The sequence below is a fragment of the Notolepis coatsorum genome (genome assembly GCF_963971535.1).
Source record: "Notolepis coatsorum genome assembly, chromosome: 2".
NCBI classification, from domain to species: Eukaryota; Metazoa; Chordata; class Actinopteri; order Aulopiformes; family Paralepididae; genus Notolepis; species Notolepis coatsorum.
Window position 1 is genome coordinate 224109103 of NC_140166.1, and position 15610 is coordinate 224124712.

The window sequence follows — 15610 nt, forward strand, 5'->3', positions numbered from 1 at the left end:
GATGGCCGTCGGGAGATCCCGCGATAACAGGCAGCGGGGCGGGGTAGACGCTGGGCAGGTGACTGCTGGGGTAACGGCTTGGAGGGGCTGGAGGAGCGTGCAGTGTAGTGACGTCCGCTGCTGGGCTGAAGGGGTGGGCCGACACGCGGGCTAAACTGTGGTGCTAGCCTATAACTGAAGCTAAGCTGTGGGTCATGGTGAACCCCCTGTCATGACGCCTATATGCAGCTAACGCAAGGCGGACAATATCTACCACCTGGTCTTCGGCAGTCGCTCGTCTGCTGGTTCATTCACAATGTCTCTTCCGCATTAACCAAACGCTAAGCTATCGCATACTCATTAATAACCCAATTTGTAGCCGAGTTTATCTTTCGCATGCTGAATCTCCGGAGCTCCAGCTCCGTGCGTCCTCCTCCCTCTGTGGAAAATGATGAAGAGGAAGCCCCTCCCTCGGCACCGCGCTCTGAACCCATCCTTCTTCACCTGTGTCTCCCTGCCCAACGTGACCACCAGCGCCCCTGGCGGCACCTGTATCCTGTCCCACTATGAAGTGCATGTTAGGATAGAGAGAATCAAAGAGATCAGCAAGTTAACCGTCAATGTCAGGATAGGGATGATCAAGAGCGGTCAGCCGGTTACACAACGTCCTCGCGAACACAGGGGATGCAAAGAATTAGCGTTAGACACATTGAATAATAGTCAGTCATTTTCAGGTGTCTACATATGCTTGGTTTCCTGTGTTCAGATGCTTGTTCATTTCATGTTTCCCCAACACTAGAGGAGTGCCCCAAGTACATCTTTCTAACTGTCTAGGGTTATCTTTGTTTGTAGTGCCACTGCTTTTGGTTTCTTGGTTGTTTTCAACTGGCAGGCAGTGGTCGTTATTTTGTTACTTTTAATTAAACTATTAAACTAATTTACTCTCGATAACTAACTAAATTAATATGTACAAAACTGTTTAGAGTTTTTGGATGTGTGTGAGATTATGTGCAAAATAAATCAGCATTGTTTGTTGGTGAAGTGCCCCTTTAAGACGAACTAAATCAAACAATAATCACTTCACCTGTATTATTCCACATTGTTAAACAAATAATGTCCTTTGCTTCACTGTAGTGATTGGTTTGTTCACGTTGCTTGTGGCCAATCAGGTGATTCTTTTGAACACACTCTCTCTTGTGTTCTGGTCCTTAAATAACCTCTATTTATAGAGTATAGTAGTATAGTATCGTGCAAGTATAGACCTGTTCACCGACGACGTCGTGACAAATATGTGCACGCAGAGCCGAGGCAGAAAGGGACGTAATCCTGGTCAGAACAACGGGGCAGACTACAATATATTTGCATTTGTTAGCCATGCTAGTGATCTAAACAATCAATCCATGCGAAAACTATATTATGTAAAAGGTGAAAGACTCACACTCACAGTCATGCTGATTTGGCCAAATGACATCCAGACGTTTTCGTTTGAAACAACTTTTAGTCAGGGGAGTGCCATGGTTTCTCCATAGAGCCCCGTTGTACTTCTTTTGGCGCAGCAGCTCGCGCAGGTCCGGGGTGTAGTGAAGGACCCTCATCACCCCGACAACAGTCTGTTCAAGCTGCTGCGGTCAGGCAAGCGCCTCCACATACACGCAGCAAAAACAGAGAGACTCAGACTCCGCTTCTTCCCCCAGGCCATCAGAACACTGATCTCTCCACACACACACACACACTCTCACACACAAATACACTACAAAAAGGTCACTTTAAAACAGAACTGTATATTTGTATATTTAACTCATTGCCTTTATTTCTTAAGCTTAGCATTGTATTTAATTCTTATTACTTTTTTATCATGTCTATTCTATTTTATTATTTGTATTTTTGCACAATCGAGGCGGGCATGGCCACCTACATTTCACTGCATGTCTCATGTATGTATAATGTGACAAATAAAACTCTTGAATCTCTTGAACCATGCCAAAGTGTCAATCTTTAGGACATTGTATCACTGTCCCCTTCCTTTCTATGCTTCCATAAACACCTAAAACCCACCAAGTCTTCCCCTTTACCTGCACCTCACAGTAGAACTTCCCTGAGGAGAAACCTTCCTTTCCAAGGACACAGGTGTACGACACTCAAACCTCTCTGGGTTATTGGGGAGATCCTGCGGGCGTTGCTCTCCCAGCTCATGTGTGTCCCATCCTCAGACAGAATGAGATGTGGGGGTTTGCTGTATCAGCATCCAGAGTCACATCCACTGCAAACTTCTAGATCATCTTCAGTTCATCCATCTCTTCATAAAGAATCTTCTCCAGCTGATTCACAGCTCTCAACACACTCTCTACAGCGAGGGATGGACAGCTGTGGAGGAGGTCCTCAGTGTGTGAGCGCTTCTCCAGCTCAGTGCTTCTCCTCCTCTGGAGCTCTGTGACCTCCTGCTCCAGCTCTTTGATGAAGCCTTCAGCCTGTTTCTCTGATGCTCTCTGATTCTCCTCTATCACCTCTGTGAGCTCCTCTCTATAGAGCGCACCATTATTCATTGAAAATGGGGGACCCTGATGTAAACAAGACGAAAGTCTTTCTCTGGTCTGCATGCTGCCGTACTGTATTGTACCCATTCTGCAATCTGTTAATAAAGTTTTAATTTCAATCAATCAATCAATCAATCAAACCAGAGCCTATATACATATACATGGCTTACAATTCCCTGTCAAGTTTTACCTTGTTTTTCTGTGGGCTATCAGAGAAAACGTATTTTCAAGATACATTGTTTGTCAAAGACACAATGTACATTGTGTAACAACCATAGAAATAGAATAATGTACAGAATGGACATCTCCACATGGAACACGGATATGCAACACTGGAACACGGATATGCAACGAAAAGATGCACCCGTCTTCAAGGCCTTCAGTAGGTTTTGTGATCTGCATGGCCTCAGCCAGCTAATCACCCAACCCACACGTGTATGTGAATCAACTCAGACTACCATTGACCTCATTCTGACCTCCGACAAGTCCAAGATCTCAAATAAAGGGGTTATAGCATGTGGGTTAAGTGATCATTATATGATATTCTGTACCCGAAAAAAACTAAAACAAAAGGCTGGCTGCCACAAAACAGTCACATCTAGAGACCTCAAAACCTACTCTAGCGAGGCCTTCAACCTTGAACTGGAGAGTCTGGACTGGTCAGATGAACTCAATGGTACACTGGTTGACGAAACATGGCTTGGTTTCAAAACCAAATTCTCAGCAATACTAAACGACATGGCCCCCCTAAGAACCACCAGGGTAAAAAATCGCGCTGAGCCGTGGATGCACTCCGAAATACTGGCCGCTATGAAAACCAGAGACAAAAAATGCTCTGAGTTTCGTAAAAGTCAGTCAAAGCTTACTAAAAGCACGAGCAGTGAACTCCAAGCCCACGTGACTGAACTCAAACTAGAAAGAAACAGACTAAGAAACGACGTAAACTCCATGATCAAAACTGCAAAAAAGAATTTCATCAATGACAAAACTGAGGAAAACAAAAACAAACCACGTGAACTTTGGAAATTACTCAATAATCAACTAGGATGCAGTAAAAAACTTAAAACCAGATTCTCAAACATAAACATAAAAACTGACAACACGCTCATCACAGACAAGCTGGATGTAGCCAATTACTTAAACATTTTCTTCACAAACATAGCCACAACACTGGTAAACAAACTACCCTCCCACTCAGGGCTTTATGGGGTAGAACACATAGTAGCTTTCTACAAAAACCTAGGGGTCCGCAAGGACGACTTCAAGCTGGAAACGGTAACAACAGATGAGGTACTCAATAAACTGAGCGCCCTCCAACCTAACAAGGCCACTGGCCATGACAACATCCCCTCCAAATTCCTCAGAGACTCAGCAGCCGCCATCACACCAATCATCACACACATAATAAACCTCTCCATAAAACAGGGACACGTCCCCAAGGACTTCAAAATTGCGAGGGTGACCCCTCTGCACAAAAAGGGCAGCAAATTAGACCCAGGCAACTACCGCCCTGTTTCTATTCTCACCTCCATCTCGAAAGTCATGGAAAAAATAGTCTACGAACAGGTCGAAAAGTACCTAGCGGAAAAAAATCTAATCTACGAATTCCAATCTGGCTTCAGAACATCCCACTCCACTGACACATGCCTTCTCTATTTGAATGACCACATCAAACAAGAGGTGGACGCAGGCAAATACTGCGGCATGGTCATGCTGGACCTACAAAAGGCCTTTGACACGGTCAATCACTCCATTCTGATTGACAAGCTAAAAGCAATTGGTTTTGATAGTCTATCAGTGAGCTGGATGCAATCCTACCTTGAGGGGAGGGAACAGATGGTGGAGGTAAACGGTACCCTATCCCCCCCCCTCACAGTGAGCTGTGGTGTTCCACAAGGAAGCATACTAGGACCGCTACTGTTCCTAATTTATGCAAATGACATGTCGTCAGCTTGTGACTGCAACTTGTTCCTGTTTGCGGACGACTCAGCCCTGCTGGTCTCTGACAAGAACAAGTTACAGGTTGAAAAAACCCTCAGCTCGGAACTAGGCAGAATCTGCATATGGCTCGCTGATAACAAACTATCATTACACATGGGCAAAACAGAGTCCATTCTCTTCGGTTCAAATAACAAACTCAGCAAGACCGACGGCTTCTCAGTTACAGTGGGTGACAATATTGTCACAAGGAAAGATGAAATTACCTACCTGGGGTCCATCCTAGAGGCTAATCTCTCCTGTGACAAAATGGCATCCAATGTAATAAAAAAAGTCAACCAACGAACTCGATTCTTGTACCGGATCTCCTCTCTGGTAAACAAGAACACCCTGAAGACTCTGGCAGGAGCACTCATTCAGGGGTACTACGACTATGCTTGCACCTCATGGTACCAAAGCACCTCAAAGGCGCTAAAAACAAAATTACAAACATCTCAAAACAAACTGGTCAGACTACTGCTTGACCTTACTCCTAGAACCCACCTCACCCCTGCCCACTTCGACAACCTAGGATGGCTTAGAGTAGACGACAGAGTACAACAACTTGCAATGGGCCTGGTCTACAAGATACACTACACGACCAAGGTACCCATGTACATGTCAAAATACTTCCCAAAGGTCAGTGAATACCACGATCACAACACCAGAGGGAGCTCCACAAATCATGTCAAACCCAGATTCGGCTCAAATAAGGGACTAAACACGTTTCGCAATTATGCCACATCAATGTGGAACGCCCTACCCAAAGCTGTAAAGGAATGTGGATCACTACCCACTTTCAAAACCTCTCTCAAGGGACACCTACGGGAGACTGCAATTCAACACTGGCCCCTGTAAATATCCTAACCCAATCATTCCAACCCCCTCCAATGTACAGTCATTTACCTAGTATGGTTTTGTCAATAGTTCAATGTACAATTGTGTTTGTTTGTACAGTGTCTCCTCCCCCCCCCCCCCTCAATGTACAGTGTTACTTGTTTATACAGTATGCCCCCCGCCCCCCCCCCCCCCCCCCAACCACCTCCAATGTAAATTACCCAGTATGGTTGTCAATATCCCAATGTACCCAACCCCCCCCCACCCAACCTCCAATGTACAGTTTCTACGTCAAATGTATATACTCCCTTTTCTTGACTCCTTCTGTATCACAAACAGTACTGTATTTGCAAATCTGGTATGTCATAAATGTATAGATGTAGCAGTACTGACTATCTGTATGTCATGTATGTCATATATGTCTATATGAATTGAAAATGGGGGACCCTGATGGAAACAAGACAAACGTCTTTCTCAGGTCTGCATCCCCTTAACAATTGTATGTATTGAGCCGTACTGTATTGTACCCATTCTGCAATCTGTTAAATAAAGTTTTCATTCATTCATTCATTCCATACACATCAGTGGTCTGAAGGTTAAATGATCAGACCATGGGGACCTGCATGACATGTCTGTCTCTCTACTGGTTAACGAGTCACCGACTAGAAGCACTATTGGACCACTGGTTGACGAGTCACCGACTAGAAGCACTATTGGACCACTGGTTGACGAGTCACTGACTAGAGGTTCAGCACCTTTCATACAAGAATTGCAGTTCAAAGTGCTTCACAGCAGTAAAATAGACATAGGCATAAAATGAGCATAAGTTTGACAGAATAAAAGCAATGCATAAAATGCAGACATAAGATTAGCATATAATAGACTAGAATAAATGTATTCTTATGTCTGGACATTTTGGGCAACGTCATCAAGTAGCTATAAGCCTGTATAGCTTCAAGGTGAACGTTAGGAAATGGCTTCTAGAAAATGTCCCAGAGTAACTCAGGCGGCTTCCTCTTTTAGTGTATGAGATCTGTACATTTTGTACATATTCTATTAATAATGTATTTGACTTTTTGGTTGAATTTTTAGCAATATAATTTTGTGCTATCCTTGGTCATTTTAGGATGCATGACTTGTATTTATTGTACTGCATGTACTGTATTTTAATAATTGTCAAATAAACTAAACTAAATACATCACCACATACAGTACAACGTTATCGTAGTAAAATGACTTCTTCCAACGTCAAAAGCAGCTTATTTTCAAAACATAATTATATTCAACCGCCGCTCCATACATCCTCTCAGCCCACGGACGCGTCCCAAAGCCAAGGACGGTATCCGTGGCAACAAGTGTCATTGGGTTCGACGGGGTATAATCTCTCAGAACTCCATTAGATGTGTATACGGTCCATTGGTGTCCAGTTTCAACACCTGTCTGTTCCCATACGTGCCGTGTTTTACGGTCGCACCAGATCCGGTCCCCGCTCCGGTCCCCACTCCGGCCCCCGTTTTCCCGGCGGCCAGCAGCTCTTTCTCGCACAGAGACACGAAGTTGCTGTAAAGTCTGAGTCCGTCGTCTTTGCCGACGTTACTGTGGTACTGCATGGCCTTGCCCTTGGACTTCCCCCCCAGCGTGGCCTGGGGCACGACCAGCACGCTGCCCGGCAGCTCCAGCACCGACACGTACCTCCCGGGACCCGACTCACACAGCCGCAGGTTCAACAGGCTGGACACTGGAGAGGAGAGGAGAGCGGGGGAAGGACAACCAAATTAAGTGAAAGGGTTAATCCACTGAATTGCCCACGGAGTCTCCCTGGATTGTCCAGAGATCTAGGTTTATCAATCTGCGCATGCAGAGTTCGGGAGTAGGTGCGGGAAAGTGACTATAGCTCGGCCGAGAAAGTGCCGATCGACTTGGGATTGGTCTCTCCGTGTTCAGGAGACTCAGGCCGGGCGTATAAAAGTATAACTATTGGATCATGTCTCCAGCACCCCCACAGCCGTAGCTCCAAGCACTTAATGTCTTTGGCTCTCATCCACATTCATTCATTCATCTCCCCTCCGGCCCCCCTCTCTCCCACGATTTCAGAATACCGGAAGTGTTGCGGTGGTCTATAAGAACCGATAATGACTTATTCTCACTGGGCACATTTAAAAAAAAAAATAATAATAATATATATATATATATATATATATATATATATATATATATATTGCATATATTGATCCAATTCTTTACTTTACCAGAGCAATATAGAATTAGATCAACAGTTTGGGATCAATAGACAGATATTGTATTGGGGAAATTCCTGGGCAGCCTGTTGTCAGTTGGATAGCTAGCTAGATAGGTAATTGTGACCTCGAAATCTAAAAAATCTGAAAATGTGTGTATCACTACACCCCTATAATAACACCTGTGTGATTTTAAACTTGTTTTGAATGCTGACAAAACAAAACTCATGTTGTTTTCAAATGTAAAGACAGAGAACTTTCCACCCATCACCTCTCCTCAGGGTTCTGACATTGAGTCAAATATCTAGGAATCATAATTGAGGATTCTCTCTGTTCCTCACATTCAGCGACTGGTGAAAAAGTTGAAATTGGATTTTCATTTTAGGAACAAGTCTTCCTGCATACGATAGACAGAAAAGGAAGACCGACGGATGGACGGACGGACAGACAGACAGACAGACAGACAGACAGACAGACAGACAGACAGACAGACAGACAGACAGACAGACAGACAGACAGACAGACAGACAGACAGACAGACAGACAGACAGACAGACAGACAGACAGAAGGCCACTCACCCATCTTTGGGAGGATTTCATCTGTTGCTCCTTTGAAGAAGCAGATGTAGATAACCATTCCTCTGTCAATCTAAGATGAGCATGCAAAACCAGATTCAAACTGTTATGACGTGTGTTACAATACTGTATGTACATCACAAAAGTGTCCCAGTGTTAGACTAAGATGCCCAAGATGCAACACTGAACGGCACAGGAAGAAGTCCTTCATTCAGACAGCCGTTAGACATTATAACGCATCACTGTGCCTCACTGCATCACTGAGCACAGAGTGACAGTACTACCTAATCTTCCTGGACTTTTACTTTTACTTTTAAACCGACATTTTGTACAATTTTACACTTTTTTCTGTACACTTTGTATATTTTGACTGTAGATTTTATATTTTAGAATGTATATACATGGGGGCGGCTAAGTGGCGCAGTGGGCAAGGCGCTCACCACCAATGCAGGAGACGCTGGGTTCGAGCCCAGCTCTCCGCGTTGCTACCAGCTTGGCTGGTCGTTCATACAAACACAATTGGCAGTATTAGGGGGTGGGAAGCTGGTGGGTGGGGATCGGACGTTGTGGACAGCGACTCCTACAGGTCGGTTGGTGCGCCTGCGCAGCAGAATCAGGAAGCGACGGGGGCGGCGTGTCCCTCCCACGCAGACCCTCGCCGCTGAGAGATCGCGCTGTGCAGGTGGGAAGATGCGACGGCTGCCTCCTCGAGTACCGGAGGGGACTTGTGATGTAAGGCTTAGTCCACATTGCAGCCGGCTTGTGGGAGGCATGGCCTAACAGCGTTCGAGACAGGAGAGGGTAGAATTGGACGATACGAAATTGGGATGGGAGAAAAAATAGAAAAATGGGAGAAAAAAGTAGATAACATAATGTATATCCCGGACCGTATTTTTATTCTTATTTGTGACATGTTTACTGTGAGTGATCTGTAGTGCCAAATTTCCATCGGGATGAATAAAGTATTTCTATTCTATTCTATTCTATGTACACTGTTGTTACATGGTGTGTCCAGTAGAGGGCTCTAGGTTCACAGGATGTTTGGCGTGCAGAGTAGGCATAGATGACTAGGGGTTTTGATTGATTGATTGAAAATTGTATTAACAGATTGCAGAATGGGTACAATACAGTACAGCTCAATACACACAATTGTTAAGGGGATGCAGACCAGAGAAAGACTTTAGTCTACAGAAGGTAGCCAAATAAGGCTAAAATAAAGAAAGTATCCTAACCCTAAATAGGGTTCTTGAAGCTTTCATTTAAGTTACATTTAAGACTTTTTAAGACCACTTTGAATATAATGTAATTAGATTAAAATTGCATTATACAGCACAGGTACAGTACAACAAGGAAAATAAGTTTGGCATCCAACCAAAGTGCAAATGTAACAGAAAACTGCAATAGAAATAGACAACGTACAGGTGATTAAACTGGGTACAAAATATACAAATTAGTACTACTGAGTGTAGTGCTAATCAGATGCATGTACAGAGTTGTAGTATTAATTTAATATGTACAGGTATAAAGACAGAATGGTAGTAGTCATACTGGCCAACCACCTCCAATGTACAGTCCCCCCCCCCCCCCCCCCCACCTACCCAACCTCCTCCAATGTACAGTTTCTACGTCAAATGTATATACTCTCTTTTCTGGACTCTTTTTGTATCACAAACAGTACTGTATTTGCAAATCTGGTATGTCATAAATGTATAGATGTAGTACTGTCTCTATCTGTATGTCGTGTATACATGTCATACATGTTATGATGAATTGAAAATGGGGGACGGGACCCTGATGTAAACACGACGAAAGTATTTTCTCTCTCAGCTCGGAACTAGGCAGAATCTGCATATGGCTCGCTGATAACAAACTATCATTACACATGGGCAAAACAGAGTCCATTCTCTTCGGTTCAAATAACAAACTCAGCAAGACCGACGGCTTCTCAGTTACAGTGGGTGACAATATTGTCACAAGGAAAGATGAAATTACCTACCTGGGTTCCATCCTAGAGGCTAATCTCTCCTGTGACAAAATGGCATCCAATGTAATAAAAAAAGTCAACCAACGAACTCGATTCTTGTACCGGATCTCCTCTCTGGTAAACAAGAATACCCTGAAGACTCTGGCAGGAGCACTCATTCAGGGGTACTACGACTATGCTTGCACCTCATGGTACCAAAGCACCTCAAAGGCGCTAAAAACAAAATTACAAACATCTCAAAACAAACTGGTCAGACTACTGCTTGACCTTACTCCTAGAACCCACCTCACCCCTGCCCACTTCGACAACCTAGGATGGCTTAGAGTAGACGACAGAGTACAGCAACTTGCAATGGGCCTGGTCTACAAGATACACTACACGACCAAGGTACCCATGTACATGTCAAAATACTTCCCAAAGGTCAGTGAATACCACGATCACAACACCAGAGGGAGCTCCACAAATCATGTTAAACCCAGATTCGGCTCAAATAAGGGACTAAACACGTTTTGCAATTATGCCACATCAATGTGGAACGCCCTACCCAAAGCTGTAAAGGAATGTGGATCACTACCCACTTTCAAAACCTCTCTCAAGGGACACCTACGGGAGACTGCAATTCAACACTGGCCCCTGTAAATATCCTAACCCAACCCCCTCCAATGTACAGTCATTTACCTAGTATGGTTTTGTCAATAGTCCAATGTACAATTTTGTTTGTTTGTACAGTGTCTCCCCCCCCCCCCCCCCCTCAATGTACAGTTTTGCTTGTATATACAGTGTGCCCCCCCCCCCCCCCCCCCCAACCACCTCCAATGTAGATTACCCAGTATGGTTGTCAATATCCCAGTGTACCCAACCCCCCCCCACCCAACCTCCTCCAATGTACAGTTTCTACGTCAAATGTATATACTCCCTTTTCCTGACTCCTTCTGTATCACAAACACTGTATTTGCAAATCTGGTATGTCATAAATGTATAGATGTAGCAGTACTGACTATCTGTATGTCATGTATGTCATATATGTCCTGATGAATTGAAAATGGGGGACCCTGATGTAAACAAGACGAAAGTCTTTCTCTGGTCTGCATCCCCTTAACAATTGTGTGTATTGAGCTGTACTGTATTGTACCCATTCTGCAATCTGTTAATAAAGTTTTCAATCAATCAATCAATCAATCAATCAATCAATCAATCAATCAATCAATCTGGTCTGCATCCCCTTAACAATTGTATGTATTGAGCTGTACTGTACTGTACTGTACGACCCATTCTGCAATCTGACTGTTGAATGAATGAATGAATGAAAACTTTATTAACAGATTGCAGAATGGGTACAGTGCAGTACAGCTCAATACATACAATTGTTAAGGGGATGCAGACCAGAGAAAGACTTTCGTCTTGTTTCCACCAGGGTCCCCCATTTCCAATTCATCGTACACAACAGTAACACGTACTGTTAATAAAGTGTTCAATCAATCAATCAATCAAAACGGGTCCGATGGTACAGATATATAAAAAATAAAAATAAATCATTTTGAGTGAGTGAGTGCATAAACCATAAACCATATTAATGAATGTTTCGTCGCACCTCGACCCATTGTGCCTCCGACTGGTCGTCAGCTGGCTTCACCTGCAGTGTGGCGTGCAGGCACTGCTGAAGCACAGTCCTGGCTTGTTGTGTTGTAGCTGCTTTCTCTGTCATCCTCTGCGCATTTAATTACATGCAGATGGGAGGAATGCAACACACATATATGAATTCACCTGTGGCAGGTTTTAAATGGTCATTTACAGTTAAGAAACATGCAAAAACGGAAACGAAGAGTAATTGTTCCAAGTTGTGTTGGTTGGAGTTGATAGAACTCTTACTTCCGCACGACGTTTTCCGACGTCTCCGTGCTGCATTGCGCCACTCCACTGTGCGTAATACTTACGCATAGCGTTAGACAGAAAAACGCCCCTCCCCCTACAATAACTATGAATTTAATAACACAATATATAATAGCTAAATATAATAATTTATATTTATATCACTGTGAAAGGGGCTCAACACTTCATGTTGACCATATGAGTGCAGTATACGTACTATAAGTGAGATACTTGCATGACAGTGGAAAGAGTGAAACACATTATATCCATTATTATATATAATCTCATTGTTCTAACTTTTAGCAAAGAAAATATTAGTGATATAAAACTGTTCTCCATTTTACTGGGGACCCCCCCCCCCTCCCCCCAAGGACCCCTGGGGGTCCCAGACCCCATTTTTAATTACTTGATGGTGATGAATCTGTAATGCAGTCAAACAGCGACCTCTAGGTAAAAGAGCCCTACTTGGTATTTAAATAACAACAACAACAACAATGATAATAATAATAATACATTGGATTTATGTAGTGCTTTTCTAAACTCTGAAACTAAAAGGATGGTTGGTGGTGGTTAAGGAAAGACAGTGGAGAAATGGGTCTTGAGGCAGGATTGGACAATTAAGAGAAACTCTGAGTCTCTAATGTCTTGGTGGAGAGAGAGTTCCAGAGCCTGGGAGAGAGACTCTGAGTCTCTAATGTCTTGGTGGAGAGAGTTCCAGAGCCTGGGAGAGAGACTCTGAATCTCTAATGTCAGGGTGGAGAGAGAGTTCCAGAGCCTGGGAGAGAGACTCTGGGTCTCTAATGTCCTGGTGGAGAGAGAGTTCCAGAGCCTGGGAGAGAGACTCTGAGTCTCTAATGTCTTGGTGGAGAGAGAGTTCCAGAGCCTGGGAGAGAGACTCTGAATCTATAATGTCCTGGTGGAGAGAGAGTTCCAGAGCCTGGGAGAGAGACTCTGAGTCTCTAATGTCTTGGTGGAGAAAGAGTTCCAGAGCCTGGGAGAGAGACTCTGAGTCTCTAATGTCTTGGTGGAGAAAGAGTTCCAGAGCCTGGGAGAGAGACTCTGAGAGTCTCTAATGTCTTGGTGGAGAGAGCTGTCCCGGAGCCTGGGAGAGAGACTCTGAATCTCTAATGTCTTGGTGGAGAGAGAGTTCCAGAGCCTGGGAGAGAGACTCTGAGTCTCTAATGTCTTGGTGGAGAGAGAGTTCCAGAGCCTGGGAGAGAGACTCTGAGTCTCTAATGTCTTGGTGGAGAGAGAGTTCCAGAGCCTGGGAGAGAGACTCTGAGTCTCTAATGTCTTGGTGGAGAGAGAGTTCCAGAGCCAGGGAGAGAGACTCTGAGTCTCTAATGTCTTGGTGGAGAGAGAGTTCCAGAGCCTGGGAGAGAGACTCTGAGTCTCTAATGTCAGGGTGGAGAAAGAGTTCCAGAGCCTGGGAGAGAGACTCTGAGTCTCTAATGTCTTGGTGGAGAGAGAGTTCCAGAGCCTGGGAGAGAGACTCTGAGTCTCTAATGTCTTGGTGGAGAGAGAGTTCCAGAGCCTGGGAGAGAGACTCTGAGTCTCTAATGTCTTGGTGGAGAGAGAGCTCCAGAGCCTGGGAGAGAGACTCTGAGTCTCTAATGTCTTGGGGGAGAGAGTTCCAGAGCCTCTGAGCTGTCCCGGAGAAGGCTATGTCCCCAAAACTACAAAGGTTGGACTTGGTGGTGGAGAGAAGTGATGTGTGGGTTGGAGTTCAGATCCAGATCCCTCTTGGCAGAGCCTGAGGTGACGTGTGACCAGCCTCCCATATCCTCACTGAACTCCAACCCACTCATCAGACGAAAACAAAAAATGTAAACAAAGTACAGTATGTACCAGTGCCACTAGGCCTAGGGTACAAGACAAACTGCCCTGTAGGCCTAGGGTACAAGACAAACTGCCTTGGTAGGCCAAGGGTACAAGACAAACTGCCACTAGGTCTAGGGTACAAGACAAACTGCCACTAGGTCTAGGGTACAAGACAAACAGCCACTAGGCCTAGGGTACAAGACAAACTGCCCTGTAGGTCTAGGGTACAAGACAAACAGCCACTAGGCCTAGGGTACAATACAAACTGCCCTGTAGGTCTAGGGTACAAGACAAACAGCCCTGTAGGTCTAGGGTACAAGACAAACTGCCCTGTAGGTCTAGGGTACAAGACAAACTGTCACTAGGCCTAGGGTACAAGACAAACAGCCACTAGGTCTAGGGTACAAGACAAACTGCCCTGTAGGTCTAGGGTACAATACAAACTGCCCTGTAGGTCTAGGGTACAAGACAAACAGCCACTAGGTCTAGGGTACAAGACAAACTGCCCTGTAGGTCTAGGGTACAAGACAAACTGCCCTGTAGGTCTAGGGTACAAGACAAACTGCCCTGTAGGTCTAGGGTACAAGACAAACTGCCCTGTAGGTCTAGGGTACAAGACAAACTGCCATTAGGGTACAAGACAAACTGCCACTAGGCCTAGGGTACAAGACAAACTGCCACTAGGCCTAGGGTACAAGACAAACTGCCACTAGGCCTAGGGTACAAGACAAACTGCCACTAGGCCTAGGGTACAAGACAAACTGCCACTAGGCCTAGGGTACAAGACAAACTGCCACTAGGCCTAGGGTACAAGACAAACTGCCACTAGGCCTAGGGTACAAGACAAACTGCCTTGGTAGGCCTAGGGTACAAGACAAACTGTCACTAGGTCTAGGGTACAAGACAAATTGCCTGCCTTGACCCTATGTAGTCGGTCTCGTATTGCTCTGCGTTGTGTTTCAGATTCTACCCCTGTTAAGGGATTGCCCCGAGTGGGAGTTGAACCCCGGTCTCCCGCGTCGCGGGCGGCATCACAGACCACTATACCAAGAGGTGAATTCACCCGTAAGTAATGGGTCTGATGTAAACAAGACAAACGTCTTTCTCTGGTCTGCATCCCCTTAACACTTTAACTGCCACACACGAGATATCTCGGGTTTCCGATAGTTATGTTGAAAGCCATTTTTTTAGCGATCTGAAATCATATTGCATCACGCGAGCCTACCCGAGTATACCCGAGCACCGCCGGCGATCATATGTGGAAAAAAGCGCCCCCTATCGTCTCCCAGATGACATAAGGGATTTTGGAATGGACTCAATGAAAATGGATGGGGAAAAAAATCTGGTACTCCACATTTTCCAGTCCACTGATCCAGCCGGGGTTACCACAGTTCATTCTGGAGCCTCTCAGCCCCGCGGAATCATGTGTACTACTGTATCACGTTGGATCCATACACTTATCGATTTTTTCGAATGGTGATCAGGAATTGGAATATACCAGTTATATACCATCTGATGTCAGGTAAGGAATCTATGTTATCAGTGTTAGGATAATCAGACAAATTTTGATGAAGATATAGGCTGTTTTGTGAAATGGGCTCTTTCGGTTTCACTGTAAAAGTCCAAGAGGAAATCAATGCAGCGATTATCCGTGCACGGCCCGAATGTGCTTGCGTGCACGTATAATATTGATCATCTAGCGTTTATTTGAAAACGATTCATAAATAGGCCGACGAATATCAACGTTGTGGAATATTCCAGTAAAAGACGATTTTCATAGAATGGTCCAGAATGAA

General features: G+C 44.7%; 1 protein-coding gene across 1 annotated transcript; it reads right to left on the reverse strand.

Moving 5' to 3' along the window:
- Positions 1 to 5925: 5925 nt before the first annotated feature.
- On the reverse strand, positions 5926 to 11960 carry dtd2 (D-aminoacyl-tRNA deacylase 2). Its single transcript, XM_084308727.1, has 3 exons — positions 11716 to 11960; positions 8144 to 8213; positions 5926 to 7065 (listed from the first exon to the last, which is right to left on the reverse strand). The coding sequence occupies exons 1-3, from the start codon at positions 11827 to 11829 to the stop codon at positions 6713 to 6715; spliced, it is 537 nt and encodes a 178-aa protein (XP_084164853.1). The 5' UTR covers positions 11830 to 11960; the 3' UTR covers positions 5926 to 6712.
- Positions 11961 to 15610: the final 3650 nt, after the last annotated feature.

Coding starts and splice junctions, on each gene's coding strand:
- dtd2 (XM_084308727.1), bottom strand. CDS start 11,829: ATGACAGAGAAAGCAGCTACAACACAACAAGCCAGGACTGTGCTTCAG. Junction 8,214..11,715: donor CGGAGGCACAATGGGTCGAG/GTGCGACGAAAC, acceptor TGCTCATCTTAG/ATTGACAGAGGAATGGTTAT. Junction 7,066..8,143: donor TGAAATCCTCCCAAAGATGG/GTGAGTGGCCTT, acceptor TCTCCTCTCCAG/TGTCCAGCCTGTTGAACCTG.